Genomic DNA, 22,620 nt, shown 5'->3' on the forward strand with positions numbered 1-22,620 from the left:
TTGTGGCCCGTACAAGCCTTCTGGGCTGTAAGGCCCATTTTCAAAGCCTTCTGGACCGCACTGGTCGGCCCGATGTTATCCCTTTCGCTGCAAGATGGAGAACGGAAAGAACTGCCCAACACGACGGTCGGGCAACATCTCACCACGTCGTGTTCGTGGCTTGCACACACAACCTACATGGCGCAAGCATTTCATCCATCCAGGCACGTCCTGGGAATCAGGAGAAGCAAACGGAACGCACTGCAGGTTCGCATAGGCGCTGGGAGGCATCACCGCCCCTCCCTACCAAGCTAAAAAAGCAAGCCTTGCTTGACTTGGCCTGTGCGGTTTGGAGCCCATGCACCTCCTATCTTTGCTCCGGAGCTCATGCCCTGCCCTTTAAAGCATCCATCTCGTTCTCTGGGTGTCAGAATTTGCTTCTTCTCCCAAGTGCGCGAACCAGCTCTAAATTCGCGTTAGTTTGCTCTTCGCCAGCCGGGCGCCGGCCGGGGACGCGCCAAAATTGAGAAGCAGCTCGGCAGATAGATACGCTTCGTTGCAGGCTTTGCCCAGGCCGCCGGCGTCTCGGCCCGTACAGCTCGCCATGTCTTTCACCGGCACGCAGGACAAGTGCAAAACCTGCGACAAGACCGTCCATTTCATCGACCTCCTCACCGCCGACGGCGTCTCGTACCACAAGATCTGCTTCAAGTGCAGCCACTGCAAGGGCAACCTCTCGGTACGTATGCATGGCCTGAAGCCCTGAACTCGTGGTGTGCATTAGTGGATTGTGATGGTTTCTCGCCAAATGTGGTTAAACATATGCTAATTTGCGTTGGAAGGAATCAATTTTGTTTCTGTTGGTTGATTTGGCCAAATGTATAAGATGAGTTTCCTTTCATTTATGCGTCATCTCTAGATTAGCAACTACTCGTCCATGGATGGTGTCCTGTACTGCAAGACCCACTTCGAGCAGCTCTTCAAGGAGACAGGGACCTTCTCGAAGAAATTTCAAGGTAATGCTGCAACACAATACTTGTCAGATTCCTTCTCATCATCGATAATAAGAGTGAGAAAATAAGAGATGTTTAATGTTTTCCGTTCTGTTACTCAGGTGGCGCATCGAACAAAAATGACCAGGTAAGATTCCGCAAATATGCTGAACTAGATTTTCAAATGTTGCAAGTTTTAGAAACTTTTTATTGATTCCTTCTCATCATTGATAATAATGGGCTAATATTGCGAATTAAAAAAATTTGCAGGCAAAAGCTCCGAGCAAGCTATCATCTGCATTTTGTGGAACTCAAGATAAATGCACAGCCTGCCAAAAAACTGTGTACCCATTAGAGAAGGTACACAAATGCTGTTTCGTTACTCTGACAAAGCAGAACTACATGGCACATAATTACCAGACTCTCAAAGATCTGCAAAAATATTACTAAAGTTTCTTGTCTGATTAAATCATAACAGTAGGAGCACAAAACAGCTAATTCGGCACGCTTTATCTTCTTGTTCAGCTAACGTTAGAAGGCGAGTCGTACCATAAGAGCTGCTTCAAGTGCTCGCATGGGGGCTGCATCCTGACGACGTCCTCCTACGCCGCGTTGAACGGGATCCTCTACTGCAAGATCCATTTCTCGCAGCTGTTCAAGGAGAAGGGCAGCTACAACCACCTCATCCAGACGGCGCAGACGAAGAAGAGCGAGTCCGTGGAGGCTGCGCCGGAGCCACCGGTGGATGTGGGGGCATCAGAGCAGGAAGTGCCCCCGCAAGTGGCGTAGAAGAACGAAGATAATAGCAGCAAAGCAAAGAAACTAGAACCATATCTATATATACGACATCTGCAATTTTCAGTTAGTAGTTTGCAAAAATACATTCTTCCCCTCCTTTTGTTCCGCCTCTGAAAGCTTGCTTTTTCTCAGTTTTGTTTTTGGGATTGTAACACGTGCTGACTTGCTTGATTCTGTATGAGTCTCCTGATTGGGTCCATGATGGTGCAATGGGGAATATCGGTGTTAACATTCTTCTTCTTTCCCAGTACATTGATTTCGTCCATTGCATGAAGTTTTGCTTGGCATCCCATGAAATGGAGGGTACACGGGAGGAGGCGCCACCGCTTTCGTCACCGGTGCTAAGCGCTAACGCGGCGCAGAAAAGGACGGTGTCTTGCGCTAATTTTCCAGCGCCGGAGCCTGGTATTGATTGGTCTGATAAGCTTCAGGTCAGATCTCTCCTCTCAACACCCTCACGTCCCATGCGGTCACGCACCATTGCGCAGCCACAGAGAGCGAAACCGGGAGGAAACCTTGGTTAATCACCGCGTCGCCCTTCTCGTCCTCCGCGGTGCGCCTCCGCAGCATCGATCAAGTCCAAACTACTTTTGCCGGCTGCGGCGGTGAGGTCGAGCCGCGGACGTAGGAACGGCGCCTTGTGTCCGTCTGTTTTGAGTTTTAGCGCCTGACCTAAGACCATATCTAACTATATTTTTTTCATTTTATTTTCTTTCTGATTCTCTTTTCTGTTTTCATTTCTTTTATTTTCTCTTATCTCCAACAGTTTTTCTTCGAAGGAAATCGCGAAGGGAAAGAAGAGAGAATACTATCCTAAAAAGAATGATCCTGAGAATTCTTTCGTAACGGGAATCATGAAGAGAAACCGTTAAAATATTGAAAGGAATGAAAATCCCTCACGACGAGATTTTCGTCCGCGACGAAAATCCCTTGAATATAGTCTAACGAACCATCCTGTGGTGGGATTTGGGCTAACGGCATGACGCACTCCTGCTGCCTTGCCCCTGGAAAAGCTGGGAATGACCGGGCTAAACCATGCAGCATTTTCCTACTGTAGTAACCTTACTTTGCATAGACAAAGAAAACCAACGCTTAGCAAAGTAGCAATGCGTGTTTGAACAGTGCGCCACCGCAACCTCCTTAAGGACGGGGACACACACAAAGATATACATAAGCTGTACGACCAAACTAGCAAGACATTGTAGTACTACATCCTTTTCCAGTAGATTTTTATTGCCTATAATGTTGCTAGTAGCTTGCAAGCATTACATGAAGGATGCGACCTCTGTGCCGTCCAAGTACACGCCGGTCATGCCTCCCTTAGGCACAAGGGCCAGCATGAGAGCTCCCTTTGCACCCTCCTCGACCGTGAGATCTCCAGTGTGAAAGTTGATATCCGTACTGACATAGCCAGGATGTACACAGTTTACACACAGCGATGGATGCTTCTTTGCAAGGATCCTGGAATAAGCATTGGCAAGAGCCTTGGACACTTTATATGCACGGTACACTCCTTCGGCAGGCCATCCATGGGGCTCCAGCTGATCATCCTTGAAATCCTCAAGGAACAATTCTGATAGCTCATCCAATCTCTTTTCCGATAAGTTATCGATGTTGTCGAGCTCACGTTTAAGTTCATCGCCACTGAAAAACTGGAGTATGGTAGGAAGATTACTGGTTTTGGAAATGAAAACACTGCGTCTGAATTTATTTTTAGAACTAGTTCTAGCAAGCCTCTTTGTCAGTTCTTAAGGGCAGTTACCCTGAGTAGTCCAAAATACGATGATATGTTAACAATTCTTCCATGGACTGAGGATTGAAGGAGAGGAAGGAGTGCTTCTGTGACAGCTTTGGTGCCGTGGTAGTTTGTTCTTAAGCACTCTACTGCTTTCTCGTAAGGCTCAGTGGTGTGTTTCCTGATCCATTCAAACTTCTCCATGCCAACCATGCGCAAGCTATTTCCATTCAACAAAAATTATTCCTCCCTTTTTACCGTAAGATTTCTCTTTCATAGAAATGAATAAAACGTATGTATATTAAACACTCCAAAAAAGTTTGAAGTGAGATGTGAATTATCTGAGAAGCTACCACTAGTTAACTGGAACTGCCTGTAGTGCAGTTGGTAAAGGTTCCAAGGAAGGAGCCGGTTGGCCAGGGCTCGAACCCCGGCTCCCGCAACGCCTCCAATGAAGGCTGGATCAAAGACTCTTTTTAAGAAAGTTAACTAACCTCTTGCTGAAAAGTTTCTGGGTTGCTGACCTCTGTAGTCGCCCCAACAATTCCTGCATTGTTGACCTGCAAAGCATCTCCAATCAACAACTACCAACGATCCATGGTAAAATCAGAACCAGAATCTTTCCCGAACAACCACAAAAATCCTGAACCTTCATATTTATCACTCAAGTTCCACATGTTTTGACTAGTACAGCATGAACTACGCATAGACTGAGGAAAAGAAGAGAAAACTTTACTAGTATATCCAGCTTGCCAAACTTCTGTCTGATAAAATCAGCTAAACGTGCAGCGCTCGACCGATCGCCGACCTCTAGTTGATGAAACAGCACGTTGGATAGCCCGCGCGCTTCAAGGGTACTGACTGCTTCGTTACCCCTCTTTTTGTCCCGCGCCGTCAATATCACCGTGATTCCGTTGGAAGCCAGCTGCCTGCATATCTCTAACCCAATTCCTCTGTTCCCTCCCGTAACCACCGCAACCCTGAAAGAACAGAGAAAATGTCTACGACATGGGGAGGAGCATCACAAGCGACACGCAAATAAGTTGTACAATACTCACATGCCAATATCAAAATCTTATCTCCACTCATATAATTTAGCACGGCACTTTTGAATTATTAGGCGCTGCTTATACTGTTCTGTAAAAGAAATTCACTGCGAAGCGTATACTGTACTTATATAAGAAGAAAACAGAAATGCTCACTCCTTTTCAGATTGGACGCGTGCGCTTCCTTCCATATGTAACGGATTGCTGATCTTGTGCAAGCTAGTCAGTGTCAAAGAGTAGAACTGGAGACTGGAGAGATACGAACAAGTTGGGCTTGGAATGATATGGAACCAGGTCCAGGTGCTTCACCTATATATAAGTGGTAGATTGCATGCTCCTACCTAGGTGATGTCACCCCGCTTGTCATGGCAGTAATTTTACGCACGCAGTGACACAATCCCCTCACGTACGCACGCAGTGACACATTCGTCGTGGAGAGGAGTGCAGAGGCCGAGGCGACCTTGCGCCGTTGATCGCCTTCAGTTGGTGAAGGAGCAGCAAGAAGCGCGCCTTAGAGAACGACGACAGCAGATCTTGAAAGGAGATGATGTCACCAGCGGTCATGAGACGTGGGCTGAGGTCATGCAGAGCATTGAGGATGAGCTCCGCATCTGTCGGAGGATGAACTTCACAAGCGGAGATTCAGAGGGACCCCCTTTGAGATTCGACCGTGGGGATGATTCTGAATTTACCTTGTATGTGAAATAAATGGAAAGCAACCCTAATGGGCTGCTGCTTGAGGTGACGGGGAGGGTTAAAAACGCGTCCCTGTTCGGTCTTGTGGTCATCATCCCGCTTTTCAGCAGGTGCTGCGGGGAGGGCCCGCCCGGCAGCCACCGAGCAGCCCCGCGTGCCCACCCGATCAGAGCGAGCCTGACATAGCAGGGCGGCAGATGTTACACCTCAAACCCTGCGACGTTATCCCGAGGCGCACCGGATGACGCGCGATGGGACCCGCGCATTAAATGTCCCCACGCCTCCCTGCCGAATCGTGGCAGGGACTGACAATAGGCGTGGGGGGAGTGATTGAAAGTGATAGTCCACGCGCCCTCTTAAATGCAGCATCAGGCCTCTCACCAATTAACACCTCACCACTGAGCCCTTGTGGGGACCACCGGCGAAGGACTTCTCGGGCCCTCGGGGAACTATGAGTACTCGGGGAGTACCGTTCACAGCCCCAAGCACTCTCTCTCGGATATGCCCTTTTTTGGTCCTCGGGGAACTCGGGTGTTCGGGGACCACTGTTCATAGCCCTGAGCGTCCTCTCCTGGAACTTGACTGCTCGGGTCCTCGGGGAACTCGGGTGCTCGGGGACCACTGTTCATAGTCCCAGGCACCCTCTTTCGGAACTGTGACTTCTCTTGTCGTCAGGGAACTCGGGTGCTCGGGGACCACTATTCATGGTCCCAGGCACCCTCTCTCGGAACTTGGTCTTCTCGGGTCATCGGGGAACTCGGGTACTCGGGGACCACTGTTCATGGCCCCGAGCACCCTCTCCCGGAACTTGGTCTTCTCGGATCTCGGGGAGATAATCCACGAGGGAGAGCGCCACATGGCACTCTGCTGTCCTAGCCTCGGGACTCGAGGACCCTCGGTTCCCATGTCACCGACAACATCCTCAATCGGGCAGCCAACATCACGTAGCGCATCAGCGGTGGTTTTGAGATGCTGAAAGTAGTCTGTGACGGACAGATCACCCTGCATCAACAAGTGAAATTGATGGCCAAGGTAGATGGCACAGGCGTACTGGTTGGCGCAGAAAAGATCGCGTGCCATCTGATTCGGTTCCACCATGACGTCGAGGCCTTCTTCATGGACAGAGCTATACAACCATGTCCAGACAGTGCAATCCGCCTGCACCTAGGAGGAATCATCGAGGTTCGCCGGAGTAGAGCCGTCGATGTGCGAGAGTAGGTCGAACTGACCAACCATCGCCTCGAAGAACGTTGACCAGAGGGTGTAGTTGGCGGCCTTGTTGGAGAGGATGACAGGGACATGGGCCTTGACGGAGGACACATTCAAGGCTGGCACCGCCGCGGAGGGGTTGGGAAGAAGCGACATGAGCACAGAGGTGAGGGCAACAACGAGGTCGTTGCTGGTGGAGGAGGTAGAGTTGTCGCCATGGGAGGGGGAGGTCGACGGAGAGGGGTGGTGGCGGCACCTATGGGTGAGGAACAGCGGAAATTGTGGTTCGAGGATCATAACCAAAATGATACCATGAAAACGAGATTAGCAAGATTGGGGAAGACTTAATACACTCAATCGTGGTGGCCGTCGTTTTATATATATAACCATGTACATATAATATAAGGAAGGGAATCCCGATTACATGGAAAGGAGAAAAATATAAAAAAAACCTGCATATACAAGCACCTGATGCATATCCTATTTGTACACATTTACAGTTACAAGTTACAACGGGAACAACATTGGTGAGAATGGAGAGCTCCCCTCCGCCTTCCTCGCCGCCAATGCTCACTCTGAGTCCAGTGTCCACCCATCGGCCCTCCAGGGACTCTCCCAAGCTTCCCCGAGTGTCTCCCTCCCTTCTCTCCCCTTTCGCACCTCCCTTCCTTCCTGGCACATCCTCTGCGGGTAGGACAATAGTTCAATGATGGCTTCTTGATACCCTTGGTTCTGTCTCTTTGACTGAGCAGTCGACCTCGCCAGCCCCTGCTTTGCAGCTGAACTCCGTGCAAAAGGGGAAGGCAGTTGTGCCTCCCAATGCTACTCCGCCTCGCCGCCCCGCTCTTACCTCTGGGCTTATGGCCGCCGCCAGAGCAGCTACACCGGCCAGAGCTACTATGTGTTGTGGTCTCGCCGCGCCGCAGCCACCTGCGGATGCCATGGATGTCGGATGGACTTTGGTCATGACCCGGCATCGTCGGTTGCGGGCCACTTCGGTCCGCCAAGCTGTCGCTCCTCCCAAGCCAAACTTTTAAAGGTTTTTTTTTTAACAAAATAATTTCTAGCGAAAAAGTCAAAATCCAAGTGACTTTAGAAGAATTTTGCATTTTCCCCTTTGGCTTGGCCATATGGCTGGCCATAACCACGTGTCGCCTCGTGAATGGTGCATGTAATACATTACTTTTAGTATTATCGAGTTTCTAATGATAATATTTGCTAAACTGTACATCTAATTACAAATCTGTTTGTACCATTGTATTCTTTATGATTTAATCTACAAAATAAGACCCCATTTAAATATATTTTGACACTACAAAAATTAATGACATGTGAAGCCTACATGTTATAATCACAATTTTAAAATATTTTAACCTAGCAGCAATCCAAACACCAATTTAACTTTCTTCTTTGATAAAGATCTAACTTTGACTTAACTACAAATTAAACACTACCTTTTACCTTGAATTTAGTCCTGCTCTGAATTTGGCCATGCCCAATATTTGGTCAGACTTTTTTTGTCGACAACCAAAACAGCGCGGCACCCGGGTGCACGCAGTTGACCCGCAGCGCGGCGCTCTCCCTCGCGAGGATCCGCGTGTAGGCGCAGACGAGCGCCTTGGACACCTGGTAGGCCGAGTACACCCGGCCGGTAGGCCACCCGCGGGGCTCCAGCTCGTCCAGCCTTGAAGTCCTCGAGGAACTGCGCCGATAGCTCGTCCAGCCTCTCCTTGGTCAGCTTGTCGATGGTGTTCAGCTCCTGCCTGAGCTCTTCGCCGCTAAAAAACTGGAGCAAAAGAGCCGGATGCATGTTAAGATGGGATGGTCTTTTTAGAGATTTTTTCAAGTGTGGTCTCTGATGTGTGTTCAGGAAACGTACCCTGAGCAAGGTTTTAGTTACCGTTGGGTGTCGGTAATCAGTCCACAGCGGTAATCGAAAATATGCAGTTATCATGATAATTGCTCAAAATTTAGCTGAAATTCGTATAAAATTCATTTACTAAAATTTAAAATTTGAACAAAAAATACCAGATTCTCCGTTCGGTACGTTATCGAGCGATTTTCTCAATTTATCAAGCGGTTTTCTCGAATTTTCCGCATTGTTGGTAACCACTCGATTTTCTCGATTTATCGAGCAGTTTTCTTGATTTTCAATGAAATTAAAAAAACCTAAAAATTAACTCAATCTTGTAAAATCAATAACTAATTCATTTGAGCTTCAAATCAAGTTAAACAAATTTTGTTGGTTTTCTTGTAATATGATCTACATGATAAAAGTATTTATACTCATAAAAAAGTTAAAAAATTTATGTGAGAAAATGTATTTGTTAAACCAAGTTAAATGCATAGTTTACTCTTTGCTAATTCAAAAATCATGAAACTAATTTTTTTAGTCTTCTTACATGATCCTATATCTTTTAAAAATATATGAACTCATGAATTAGTTATTGTAACATGTATGATTGTGTAAATATGTTGTGACTCGGAAAATTCGTGAGCGAAGTGAGGATTGAAGAAAAAAGCGTAGGGCGTATTGATCAAATTATTGGACCCGTGCTGGATATAATTTAATTCATAATTGATCCATCACACCTCCAAAATTAGTGAAATCACTTTTATTAGTTTATTTATACTATTCTTTATGTAGGAAAATTAATGCTAGACATGAAAAAGTTAATTACAATACTGTTTCTTAACATATTCATTTTATGCTTGTGAACTTTGTAAAAATCATAAAAAAATTAATAAAACAGTGAAATTAATTTTAAAGATTCTCTTAAGATATGTCCTATAATATAAAATAAAATATACATTTACATGTTAAGCTATTCCTTAACATGAGTTAATAACTGAGTCACACGTTTTAATTTTTTTATTTTTTTCAAACTTCCTCCCTATAGAATATGATTCAAATAACATTATTTGAAAAAAAATTCTCACATAAAGTCTTATAATTATCTTTAGTTTTATTAGAATTTTATTTATTTTTTAAATTAGGATACAATCGAAGATGTATACGACTCACACACATCATACATATGCTCCACGCACACATACGCGTCTTAAACACACGCTAAACTCACAGTATGTGTGTATATCCTACTAAACGCGCACCGTGTACATACACTTAACCCAGGACCCATTCCGAAAGCAACTAAGGATTAAAACCTTTGATGAGCACTCGCGCCGAAACCAGCCTTCGAACGCGAGCGGGCTCGCTCATCTGACGACTTTACCGAATGAGCTACGGCTCGTTCTGGCTTCGGTAACATTTTTTGTAACGTGGTAGCTTATTTTCAGGCATTCCTCTGCTTCCTGGGTACTCTGTGTGGTCCGTTGCCTCAACCATTCGGCATCTTATTCTGGTCCTTGCCCGCAAGCTGTTTTGATGCAATAGAACTCTACTTCAGGTTATTTCCAAAAGTGCTGATACTAATATGCTACTCCGATTATATACGTGAATTGCTACATAGCAGAAGAGAGTGCTGCCTATATACCGTTTCTTTGAGAGCTGTCTCGTCGCCAACCTCCACTGTCACCCCGAATATTGCTGCGTTGTTGACCTGCGGCGCGTGAAACAATTAGAACACGATCGTTGCAAGTAGTAAGAAACAAGCACAACACGTTAACACGCGGAGCATGTCACGAGCCATGCATACCTAGATGACAGTCGGTAGTCGACTAGTCGTAGAAAAGGAAGCGTAGTGGCGTAGTACATGGCAGGGAAATCGAAAGAACCGTACCAACACGTCGAGCTTGCCGAATTTGTTATTGACGAAATCAGCCAAACGAGCAGCACTGGCGGGATCCGTGATCGACGTCCGGTAGCACGAGCCCGCGATGCTTCTTTTTATTATTACATTTGCATCGAGGCTGGAACCGTGAAGTTGTCCTACCAGTGTATAGAATAGGAGTTCTCTATTCTATAGGTTTACACACTAATATTGGTTAGTAGAAGATTTTTTTCAGGCCAGTGTCTCACCACGCATTCAGTCGGCACCTTCATGATTAGAATTCTTATCACATAAGGGAACTTCGCGATCAGCCTTCGCTGGTCGCGGGTCAGATACTCGCTAAACCAGTCTATTCTCATTAAATGCTTTTCACTCAAGTGTTTTTCTTTCGTACGCATTCCTCCTCAGTAGACAGATCGTGACCGGCGTAGTGGTGACATGTCCCATCTTATAGCATTAAACATTACATGATGGGCTCGCAGATGTGTCAGACTGTTTCACATGCGCACGTGCGAGATCGGTGATGGGACATGATAGATCGGCTGACCGGGGTGACGTAGTTATGGAGGTGTCTAGCGGATGGGACATGCTCGATAGCTTCATCAGAACAAAAAGGGGCATGTGCGCCACCCATTTTAAATAGCCTAGGGGTGGAAGGTTTAGCTAAGGTATGGATCAACGAAAAAGAGCTCACTTATAAGTTCTTCTTCTTTCTAGTATATTAAGACATAAGGACCTGGTTTGTAAGGGGACGAAGAAGCAGTAGTCGAGACAACTCATATGTAACCAGTTTACGGATAACAAAATACATAGGACGTAGGGCTGTTATCCTTCGAGAGGCCTGAACCTGGATAACCCCCGTGTTCTTGAGTTCATCACAAGTACACGCATACCGCAAGCGTTGTTCACGCACCCACCGACCGGTACACTCTGGAATCATTGTTAGGAACTAATCCTTGACATGTCCGTTGAGACCAAGGACCGTCGATACATTGTTACCATGACGGTGGGGTTACTAATGCCACCGGCGTGGGTTTTTGCCGAGATATAAGGCCGTCGAGGTAGTGCGTCACGCGACCGAGGCTTATAGCCTATGAGGTGCGGAGCTAGTACTACTGTGATAGGCTTTTGCCATCGTCATGGGTTTTTACCAAGGCACGGGGCCATCGAGGCAGTGCATCACGCGATCGAGGCTTATAGCCTATGAGGTGTGGAGCTAGTGCCACTGTGATAGACTTTTGTCATTGTTGTAGCCTTTTGTCGAGGCACGGGGCCGTCGAGGCTGCGCGTCATGCAACCGAGGCTTATAGCCTACGAGGTATGGAGCTAGTGCCACTGTGATAGGCTTTTTCCATCGTTGTGGGCTTTTACCGAGGCACGAGGCCATTGAGGCAGTGCGTGTTTTGTGTGAAAACATATACAATGTAGGTTAGCTATGTATATTTTCAAGGTCCCATGTTTTTTGCATGAAAACATATGTCATAGCTGCCAAATGTTCTAGCTTGACTAATATCGTATTAGCAATGGCTAGAATGATATGGTGCGTGCGAGCTGTATGTGGCCTCCGCAGTGAAGGTCTAAGCGACGAGTGCTTCGGCAACTCTGCCTATGCGGAGGCAAGCACCACACATTTTTGATTGCATGGCAATCAGCTAGTAGCAGCATGGAAGTATTTAATTAGTGGCTATCACCATTGAGCACGTACTAGGCAAGGTGTCTTACAGCTAGCGGTACGGGGCCTTCATTGCGGAGGTGGCTTGGGGCCTCAGCTGACCCTATTGCGGAGGGGCCTTCGGAAGCGACTTGGGGCCTCAGCGGACTCTATTGCGGAGGGGGCCTTCGGAGGCGGCTCGAAGTTGGGGGAGGCTTGAAGCCGTTGGGTACCCTCGGAGGTGGCCCAAAGCCGGAGGTTGCCTTCGAAGGGCCTGAATCCGATCAGGGGGTCGACCAGATGGCCACGAGCCACCAGCACCTCGGTAGCCCATGGCGCTCCCATCTGCTACCCACACACGTGCGAAGCAAGTTGCTATATTTGTGGTTAGTAGTAGGGAAAGGGGGCATACTAGAATAGAATAATCTATAGAACAATATTGAGCTAAATGACTTATGTATGCATGCTAGCAGAGGTCGCTCTATCGATGTATGCTAGGACACATCTAGCCGACAGAGGTGCAATGAGCAGGCTCCACCGTGTAGCCCCACGCCATAGTAAATGCAGCAGGCTTTTTTTACCAACAGCATGTATCACTCTACTCTAGTACTAGCAACGTCTTGTCACGCGTGCCTCACGACTGGTAAAGGGGCTAACCAGCCAACAATTCAGGCAAGTAGGAAATAGATGTCACAAAGTCCGGCAGCTGACACCCTTGTAATTTTGAATCTCATGTGCCACAGGCATGTCCTACTGTCGGGCACATCACAAAGGAACACTGCTACAGGCTAGCCATCGTGTAGGCAACCAGCTAGTTTGGATTATGGAAAAAAAACAAGGAATAGTTACCTACGTGCCAAGTACAGGTACTTGCTCGATGATACCCTCCTCTTGTGCTCGAAGCCACTCCTCGTGTGAGCCAGAGGCACGCCCAGCGAGCATGCCGACAATGTCCTTACGCAGATCCATGGATGTGGCTGCAACCACGACAAAGGTAGCCCTGGCCGTGTCCTGAGCCTCCGAAGCGCACCGGAGCCTACCCGTCGGAGCCCGACACCCTTCCGCCTGGGCCTTTGGAGCTGGGCCAACCCACAATTGGAGCATGGCCGGTGGGCCCTGGTACTGGTGGTGGCCATCGTGGGCCCTAGTGTGGAGGTGGGACGGAGCCTACCTCTGGCGCAAGTAAGGATGGCAATGGGGCCCCAATCCCCGTTCCCCGACGGGGAATTCCCCTATTAGGGGACGGGGATGGGAGTATTTTTTTTCCCCACGGGGAGAGTAACGGGGAAAAAATCTCCCCCGTCGGGTATGGCGGGGCGGGGATGGTTACCCAGCCCCCGTCCCCGTTTCCCCGCGGGTCCTCGTATTTATCTGGGCTTTAGAATTTGCCGGCCCACTCCAGTCGCCACTCGGGCCGTTGGCTGCATGTTGAAGCCACCGCGACAAACAAGCCTCTGGGCTTTCCGCTTTCGGCGCCAGTGCACCACGCCGCTCAGCGCTCCAGACGACCAGACTCCTCACCCAATCGGTCAATCACTGATTCACTCAATCCTTTATCCTTATCCCTTAGACCCTTACCTTATCCTCTCAGGACTCAGGCTCTCACCGGCTCACCCACTGGCCACTCCCAGCCGCCAGGCGCCACCGCGCCAGGCCAGCCGCCGCCAGCCCCCAGCAGCACAGCGGCACGCCTGCGGCCGACGGCCCGAGCTCCGAGCGGACCGAGCGCCCCACTGCCCCAGGCCCCCAGCCCCAGCACAGCAGTCCAGGCTGTCCAGCAGGCAGCGGCGCAGCGCAGCGGCTGAGCCGTGAGGCACTGAGCGGCACCAGCGCGGTGCGCGGACCGCGGAGGCAGCGGCGCAGCGCCCGGCGCCCCGACCCGGCCCCCGGCGCGGCTACGCCCCAGCTGGCTGCGGCACGCCACGCATGGCCTGCGCAGCTGCGCCCCACGGCCTGCGCCCCACGGCCCCAGCCGGCCAGCGTCGCGCATCGCGCTCGCTGCTAGCCGTCCCGGCGTCAAGCTCGCGCAGTCGCGCACGGCAGCAAGCAGTGAAGCAGATCGAGGCACAGCTGGCCGCCGTCTGACCCGTCCTGCCGTCAAGCTCCCGCACGGCACACGCACGACAGCAAGCAGATCGAGGCACACCTAGCCGCCGTCCAACCCATTCCGCTGCAGATGGAGCAGATCGACTCCGTCATGGCTTCGCCCTCCTCGCCGTTGAGCTCCGACGGTGACGACGCAAGGTGAGAAGCGAGCTCTCCTTTCCAGTCCTCCTCCTACCTTTGTATTCGAGTTCGAGTCGTGTCGCTGCGCCGTTGTGTAACTAACCAACGTCGGGCGGTCCACGCGAAGGAACGCTAGCAAGGACCGGCCACCACCTGCTCCAACCAACACAGCACTCGACGAGGCGACTGCTGTTGTACCCCTCGATGCGCAAGGTGCTGCACCTGCACCTGTCATCATGCGCAAGGTGCTTCAAAATTCGGCTGGGAAAGGTGCCGCCGTGAGGAAGAAAAGCCACCTTGCAATTGCAGGAGCCCCAAGTTCCCCAGAAGCTACCTCCTCCGACGTGCATTTGTTGAAATCCATGGGGTTCGATTTCGAAGCTCACTAACCCTCTTTTCAGTAACAAAGTAGCATATGGTTGTTATTGATTCTTGGATTCTATGGTCGATCTGTATTGGAATTTGTATTGATGTTTTGTAGCTTATTTCTGTATTGCAATATGTATGTATGGTTAATCTGTATGGATGCTATTGTTAATCTTGTAGCTTATTTCTGTATTGTTGTATGGTCAATCTGAGTGGATGCTATGTCGACCTATATTGCAATTTGATTCCTGATGCTTATTTCTTTTATTTGTCAGATTCACCATGTCAAGTCCATGTACTGAGAGTAGCAGCCAACAAGAATCACATTCTGTTAATGACTCAGAGCCAATACAAATTGATGATGATGATAATGAGAATGTGGCTGAAGATGTGAACTTTGGCACAAAGAGAAAGCTTACTTCTGTTGTTTGGAAGGAGTTCAAGAAGGTGAAAGTCTTGGGTGAAATTAAAGCTCAATGCCTTCATTGCCACAAGCAGCTTGGAGGAAAAAGCAGGAATGGAACGAAGCATCTTCATGATCATTTGAAGATATGTACATTGAGAAGAATCAAACTGAAGGGAGAGAACAAGACACTAGCATAATCAGCTTTGCAGTTTAATTCTCAAGAGGGAGGGAAAATATCTGTGGAAAATTACACATTTAATCCAGAACTAGCTAGAAAAGAGCTTGCTGCCATGATTATACTACATGAGTATCCTTTATGTATTGTTGACCATACCGGCTTTCGGAGGTTTGTGAGTGCACTTCAGCCATTATTCAAGATGGTGACTAGGAACACTATTAGGTAAGAGTAGTACTTTAACGTATCTATGACAACATATATGGATATTGTCTAAGTTTCTATGATGTAATTTTAGGAAGGACATTATCGATGCATATAACGAAGAAGAGAAAAAGGCCCTATAGTACATGGCAGGAGCTAAGTCAAGAGTGTCTATTACTACAGATATGTGGACCTCTGAAAACCAAAGAAGAGGGTACATGGCTATTACAGCTCATTTTATTGATGACTCTTGGACGCTTAGAAACATTATCATGAGGTAATTCCTTATTGCCATTACCGTCATTGAATTGTAATTTAGATTCTTGATTGAATTCTTTGCTACCATCAACTTTAATTCATAAGTTTGATTGCATTTCTTGCTGTCATCATGTAGGTTCATATATGTTCCTGCTCCACATACAGCTGAAGTTATTTGTGAGAAGTTGTATGAAGCTTTGGTTGAATGGAATATTGATGAGAAGATCTCGACGGTGACTCTTGATAATTGCACCACAAATGATGCGGTAATTCCTGAACTTGTCAAGAAGATTGGTAAAACAAAACTCATCTTGGAGGGGAAACTATTACATATGCGTTGTGCTGCCCACATTCTTAACTTGATTGTGAAGGATGGTTTAGAGGTGATACAACCTGCAATTGCAAAAGTTCGTGAAAGTGTAGCCTTTTGGACAGCCACACCTAAAAGGGTAGAAAAATTTGAAGAAATTGCTAAGTATGTCAAAGTCCCAATTGAACACAAGTTAGGTCTTGATTGCAAAACTCGGTGAAATTCTACATACAAGATGCTTAGTATTGCTTTACCTTATGTGGCGGTTTTTAACCGTGCAACACGTGTTGAGAAACTATATGATTGTGCTCCAAGTAAGGAAGAATGGACTTTTGCTAGAGAGGTGGTTGAGAGGCTCAAGATGTTCAATGACATAACTGCTGTGTTTTCTGGAACTAATTATGTCACTGCCAATATTCAGCTCCTTAAAATTTGTGAGGCCAAAATGCAAATTAGGCAATGGGCTGCTTGTGCAAATCCTATTATAGAAAAAATGTCAAGTAAGATGATTGACAAATTTGATAAATATTGTAAGGACATTAAAGGACCAATGGGAATAGCCACTATTCTTGATCCTCGATTTAAGACCGACTATCTCCTTGGGTTTTTTGAGACCCTATTAGTTCAGACCAATGAAGTGTGTATTGAGAAAGTTAATGAAGTTAGAGACTCTCTATGTAATTTGATGAAGGAGTACCAAGTGGAAGAGGATGAGGATAACACAGAATCATCAGCTCCCCCACTTGACAATTCGGATTTATTATCTACAATCAGTGCACGTGTTGCAAGTAGAAGACCAACAATCACAAGAGTCAAATCTGAACTAGATAGGTACTTGGAGGATGAGTTGGTTCCAATTGCAACAGAGAACTTTCAGATTCTAGATTGGTGGAAGGTGGCTGGGACACGTTATCCTACATTGAGGAAGATAGCACGTGACATATTTGCTATTCCAGTCAGCACTGTTGCATCCGAATCTGCATTTAGCACTAGTGGGAGAGTTCTTAGTGAGCACCGTAGCCGCCTCACTCCAGAGATCTTGGAGGCGCTAATGTGTTCACAAGATTGGATACACAACAAGTACAAAGGTATATATGTTGTACAATTCCTATTCATTCAATTTTCAATGTCATGGTTGCAATGTAATGGTTGTCATCTTGTGATTGTGTTTTGTAGATGATGATAATAATGATAAGCCTGAAACCTTTTGGAGTTGCCTTCAAGAGATCCCAGAAAAGATGGAGGTGATGTTCATGTTTTGTTATAGTAGCAAAATGTATGTTTACTCATTTTCTTGTTATATATTTAACTACTTTGCTGCATGCAGGGACTTGCACTTTGTTGAGAGCCTCAGGAGGATAAGAAGTCAAGAATGCATGTGCTTTTGTGATTTTGTTGCCTTGTTGCTTCGTAGCTGTTCTGAGGACAAGAACTCAAGAAGTCACGACTCAAGAATGCATGTGCTTTTGTTGCCTTGTTGCTTCCTACCTGAACAATTGCCTTGTTGCTTTGTTGGTGTAGCTCTTTCAATCTCTCTAGAACTATATGTGTGAATTATGATGTTATTATGATGTTATGAACTTATGATGAACTGATGCTCTTGTTAATTGTTATCTTGTTTTTTTTTTCTTGTGTGAATTTTGGATGTTGAGGTCTTGTTTTGATCACCTACTTGCAAAATCAATTGATGATATTTATTTCTGGGTAGCGGGGACGGGGACCCCGTGGGGACCCATTCCCCGCGCGGGGGCGGGGATGGGACAATTTTTCCTCCCGCGGGCGGGGACGGGGACGGGGACGGGGAAATTCATCTTAAACGGGGACGGGGATGGTTACCCATTCCCCGTGGGAATTTTCCCCGTTGACATGCCTAGGCGCAAGGTGTCCCAAGGCGCAGAGGGGGGCCCGCCCGTGCAGCAGAGGTGAGAAGGAGCCTTCTTCTGATTGTGGCGCGAAAGCGCGTTGTCATGGTGCTGTTCACGAACGTCCTCGGACAAGGTCGAAGATGCTTCATATGATTAGTACAACAAGAACACTTCGTATTTCTTATAGCCTTATCCCTTGATGGCAGAGGCTTGCAATGATGTCGCAAATGCGATAGCTACCTTTGCACCAGTGGGTTGCTTTTGACCATGTAGTTGATATAGAAAACTTGATAGGCTACCCGTGATGTATACTGCAACCTACGAGGGCTAGGACATGGAGTAACCAATACGTCTAGCTATTTTGTTTTAGTTTATTGGCATATGGAAGTATGCTATTTACCTTCGAGCACCTCCTGTGCGGCTTTGCATGGACCAACGAGCCTGCGAGTAGGCATGACTGTGGGCTCCCCACGGTGAGGCCTTAGCGGATTGGCCTGCCCGTGTGTGAGGTAGTGAGCCGACGGCCTCCCACTCGTGGAGCCGTGTGATGGCAGGCAGTCGCGAGCACGCGTGCACGCAGGGCACGGTGACGATCCTCCGGGCAACGATGTGGTCGATGTTGAGTCGGCACACGTAGAGCCACGTGACACCAGCTTCCCATCGCGTGATTGGTGATCCATTTTGAACAAGAACTTCAGATGTTCATGCTCTCCTCCGCAGTGTGCTCTAGCTTCCCTTCCTTATGGGGCTTATTGTGCCGATGTCCCTACGGATAGCGTCATCTGTCGGGGCACGAAACGTGTCCTGGACAGAGCGCGGTAAGAGTCTCCCCAAATGGAAGGCTCAAGCTTGGAGATGACCAAAGAGAGAGAAAGAGAGAGTTTGTGGGGAAATAAGTGAATCAATCGTGCCCCCTCTGCACGTTCCTTAGGGCTCATTTTATAGAGAGAATAAGTCAGAGAAATTATCATCTTGTGTCTAAGGTTATGTTATAATTATGTATATATGAGAATATTTTTATCATTTATTTCTCTAATATGAATATATCAATTTGGAAATTGCAATCATTATAATATACCATCTTATATCGTCGAGGTCATCATGACTAGAGCATTTTTCCAATAAACCGAGTCCCCAACTTTCTGCTTTGTTTCAGAAAAGTCAACTATTTCTCCAGCGTGGTTCGTATCCGCCAACAATTCGTATCCGTCTGTTCCGCCGTGACAATGATGGTGATTCCGTTAGAAGCATGATACATGGGGCCTGCTATGCTTTGCCTGTGCGAACCGAATACGCAGTTTGCAGTCGACTTTCTGCCGCCACACCCCTCCTAGCCACGGCATCGCTTCATCTCCGCTCGCCACTACGGCCACCACACCTCTCTCCACTGCTCGCCACCTCATCCTTGACGCTAAAGGGAAGGTGGCGGTGGCACCGGAAGCAGGAGTAGCAGCTGTCGAGAGCAGGGAAAAAGGAGGGCAGCGGAGGTGGGACGCGCTGGAGGTGGTAGATGCGGCAAAGGCAGTGGAGAAGGTGCGGGCGCTGGTGACTAAGGGGTGTGCAAACTCGTGTTTCCAGTCACGTACGTGGCATATAGTTTTCCTGTGATACGGGCATCTTTGTATTGTGCCCCAATCTATTGTCTTGTCTCTGGCCACCACGGTAAAACTCAAATACATAAGAGTAAAATGCACCATCAATTAGGCAGGGGCGTCATCCAAGTCCCCGAACTCGAGTCTCAAAGTCTTTAAACTTGCTAAATGTGTCATTCAAGTTTAAAATCTCAAAAATATCCCTTCGGCTGCTGATGAGACTGTTGATGGCCTCTCTTTCTACACCGGCGGCACCACATCCCATCAATGTCGGAGAAAGAGCGTCTTTGGGCCGCGCCATTGTCATTCTAATAGCAGCGGACATGCGGGCGAAGGCTCTGTAGCAAGCCGACGGAAGTAGGAAAAGGGGTGGCTGCCTCTCCTCCGCTTCCCTCAGCCCAGGGGCCAACCGTGAGTACGGGATGAACAACACGCGCGTGGTACGGGATGAACAAGGCATTGCCACTTCCTCCAGCACTTCATCCCGCAGCCGTCCTCACTTTTCATTGCTGGTCGTCACCATGACGTTATTGTTGTCGACCCCCCTCCACGACACTTGTCCGCCTCCCGTATCTGCATCGACCAGGACGCGGTGGTCGCTCGCACCGGTCTTTGCAGCCTCCCTCTGCCCTTCAGCTTAGGTGCATAGTGCATGGCGCCACCATCACTTGGAGCTCACCTGTGCGTAGCCTGCTATGCCATCAGTTGCGCTAGCCCGAGGCCTCCGTCTCTCTCTCTCTCTCTCTCTCTCTCTCTCTCTCTCTCTCTCTCTCTCTCTCTCTCTCTCTCTCTCTCTCTCTCTCCATTGGTGCCGCCGGTCAGACTGACTGAGACTCTGAGAGGTAGCTTGAAAAGAGGATCAAAGTGAGAGAGAGGGATGACAAAGCATGTCTCGTTAACAACCGGAGATGTGTTTTCGGGATTTTGAACATGAATGACATATTGAGCAAGTTTAAGGATTTGAATATGCACTTTTAGAGTTTGGGGATCTGGATAACACCCTCGGCAAGTTTAAGGACCGGTGATGTATTTTACTCAACACATAATGTGGTCACGGTCTTCACCGTGTCTTCTTGTGTTCTGCCGATGACGAACGGTGCAGGCCTGCAGGGGTTGTCATGTTTGAGACCGGCCGGATTATCCTTGTGAGTTGCGTCCATGGAGCTCAACCTCCATTCGTAATCCCTATTTGATACATCACAAGTTCTATACTAGTTTTGCAGGTTGCATAAGAAAACCCGTCGACCATGAATGTCTTCGGGGTTCGGAACTTCAGATAGAGACCGGGCTGTGATGGACTAGATATAAGTATTAGAACCGGAAGTCTGGAGCCACGCATACGTAAAGGAAACTATGTATTATGGAGTGGCAGCTGCCTACTAGAAGGTAGAAGCAGTGACGAAGATTGACATAGCCAGCAAGAAGCCAATAAATAGCCACATAATCATATGCCACAAGGAAGATGGAGTCAAAAGTTCTACAAGAAAAGACACCATCAAACTAGTACTATTCTAAACTAAAGCCTAAGTATTGAAAACAACAGAAACGGTTGAGCAGTTCAGCCCCAAATCTTCAAACGTCGCACCGTCTTCCTGTACCTCCTCAAAGGCTCGGCCGGCCAGCCTCACGATCCGGAACGCCTTCTTCTCGGTCTCTCCTCCGTCATGGACAACTGACCTGCAGAACGCGAAGAGGACTGCGACTCTCCGCTTGCAGCCGAACTCTTTAGCGACCACTTTGCCGTCAGGGAAGCGTACCCTCAGTTTGTACATCTTCTCGCCGTCCATGGGCCCATCAGAATCGACCATCATGGCGGGCGCCTCGATCTTTGGTACCGATTCCTGTTCTTCTTCGATGCAAGCATCGGCCGATGCAGAGCTCTTAGGCACTGCCGGTTCTTGCTCGACGGTTGCACCGGCAGATGCAGACCTCTCAGGCTTTGCCGGTTCTTGTTCGTCGCGTGCACCCGTAGATGCGGAGCTTTCGGGCACCGTTGGCGTTTTTTGGACGACCTTCGGTTTTGGCAGAGCGCTCGGCTTCGACTTCGTGTATTCATCAATGAACTGCATGAACTCGTCGGGCTGGATGGCGCCGCTCCGCTTGGCAAGCAACTGTCCTGTGATCGGGTCCAGGACTAGCACGGAGGTCAGCTGATCGTCTTCGAGCTTGTAAAAGGAGCACACTTTCCTGCATTCGTCGCCGCAATAGTTCCCCTTAAGCAGCAAGAACACGAAGTTGTCCTTGACCACCTTGCTCACCACCTCGTCCGGCCACAGGTCCCGGTTGTGAAGGTGCGACGCGAACTCGCCTTCCGTCTGTATGTTCACCAGCAGGAACCGGTCCTTCCTCGACGCGTGTACCTTGGCGTCGTGGAAGGATCCGTGGTACATCAGCTCGCGCGGAGGCCGGTACAGCTCGGCCAGGGTCTTCTTCTCCGGCTGCGGCTGTGGCGGACGTGGTTGCTCCCCATCCATCTCCCTGCCGTTGGAGCTGTTCCCTTCCTCCACCAACGAGTCGTAGTAGGCGTCGTCTTCATCCATCTCGAGGTCGTAGTCTTCTACTTCGTCCCCACTGTCTCTGACATTGTCTTCTTCATCATCATCCTCTCCCTCCTTGTCTTCTTCGTCTTCCTCTTTATCGCTGTCCATGCTGCCGTCTTCTTCCCTGCCGTTGCCTTCCTCGCTGTTGTTATCTTCTTCTTGCGCATCGTCGTGGGCCTCCTGGCTGCTGACGTTTTCCACCCCGGCTTCTCCTTCGTCGCCGGATTTCGCTTCCCCCCACCCGGTCGCTTCTACTTCACTTTTAGACACTGCTCGCACAGGCACAGCCGGCACCGGCGTTGGAGACGGCGCCTCCCAGATGGACTGGGCGTCGAAGGCAGCACCGCGACGACGGCCGTAGTACGAGTCCTCGTACAACGCTTCAACGCGAGCGGGGATGGGGGCTCGCACGTCGTCGTCGTGGTCGTCATTGTCCTTCTCATCGGGCATGAGCAGGGTGGACACACCTGACGGGCCAGCGACGCCTCCGGTGATGAAGTATATGTTGATCGCCCTCTCGAGGTTCCAGCCGCACGAACAGAGGTGCTGCACGGCGTACGCCTGAGACTCGCAGGACGTGAACTCCATGAAGCGGGAGACGAGTCCGCTCTCCATGGTCCGGCACGAACGGACGCGCGGTGCGGTCGACGGGTGCAGCCGGCGGCGGTCCTCTCCTCTCGATCAGATACCTAGCTAGGGCTCGCTTGATCTTTGGTATGGTGGAGGCGGCACGGGCTGTGCCTTTTATGGCGCCACGTCTGGCCGAAACCGAACAAGAACAGGACTCCCGGGCCCCGGCTGAGTTCGAGTCAGTTTCCCCGGTTAGTCCAGACGTGGT

General features: G+C 48.7%; 3 protein-coding genes and 1 pseudogene across 3 annotated transcripts; 2 read left to right on the forward strand and 2 right to left on the reverse strand.

The window, feature by feature from the left end:
* Positions 1–218: 218 nt before the first annotated feature.
* Positions 219–2,004, forward strand: LOC133920453 (LIM domain-containing protein PLIM2b-like). Its single transcript, XM_062365072.1, has 5 exons — positions 219–718; positions 899–995; positions 1,094–1,119; positions 1,242–1,331; positions 1,497–2,004. The coding sequence occupies exons 1-5, from the start codon at positions 584–586 to the stop codon at positions 1,758–1,760; spliced, it is 612 nt and encodes a 203-aa protein (XP_062221056.1). The 5' UTR covers positions 219–583; the 3' UTR covers positions 1,761–2,004.
* A 964-nt stretch (positions 2,005–2,968) lies between these two features.
* On the reverse strand, positions 2,969–13,830 carry LOC133922950 (short-chain dehydrogenase/reductase 2b-like; annotated as a pseudogene).
* Positions 13,831–14,016: 186 nt separating this feature from the next.
* On the forward strand, positions 14,017–15,035 carry LOC133922951 (uncharacterized). The gene is made up of 2 exons (XM_062368453.1): positions 14,017–14,084; positions 14,708–15,035. Exons 1-2 carry the CDS (start codon positions 14,017–14,019, stop codon positions 15,033–15,035), a joined length of 396 nt encoding a protein of 131 aa, XP_062224437.1.
* A 5,730-nt stretch (positions 15,036–20,765) lies between these two features.
* Positions 20,766–22,397, reverse strand: LOC133922952 (putative plant UBX domain-containing protein 14). Its single transcript, XM_062368455.1, has 2 exons — positions 21,917–22,397; positions 20,766–21,799 (listed from the first exon to the last, which is right to left on the reverse strand). Exons 1-2 carry the CDS (start codon positions 22,395–22,397, stop codon positions 20,766–20,768), a joined length of 1,515 nt encoding a protein of 504 aa, XP_062224439.1.
* Positions 22,398–22,620: the final 223 nt, after the last annotated feature.

The sequence above is a fragment of the Phragmites australis genome, chromosome 6 (genome assembly GCF_958298935.1).
Source record: "Phragmites australis chromosome 6, lpPhrAust1.1, whole genome shotgun sequence".
NCBI classification, from domain to species: domain Eukaryota; kingdom Viridiplantae; phylum Streptophyta; class Magnoliopsida; order Poales; family Poaceae; genus Phragmites; species Phragmites australis.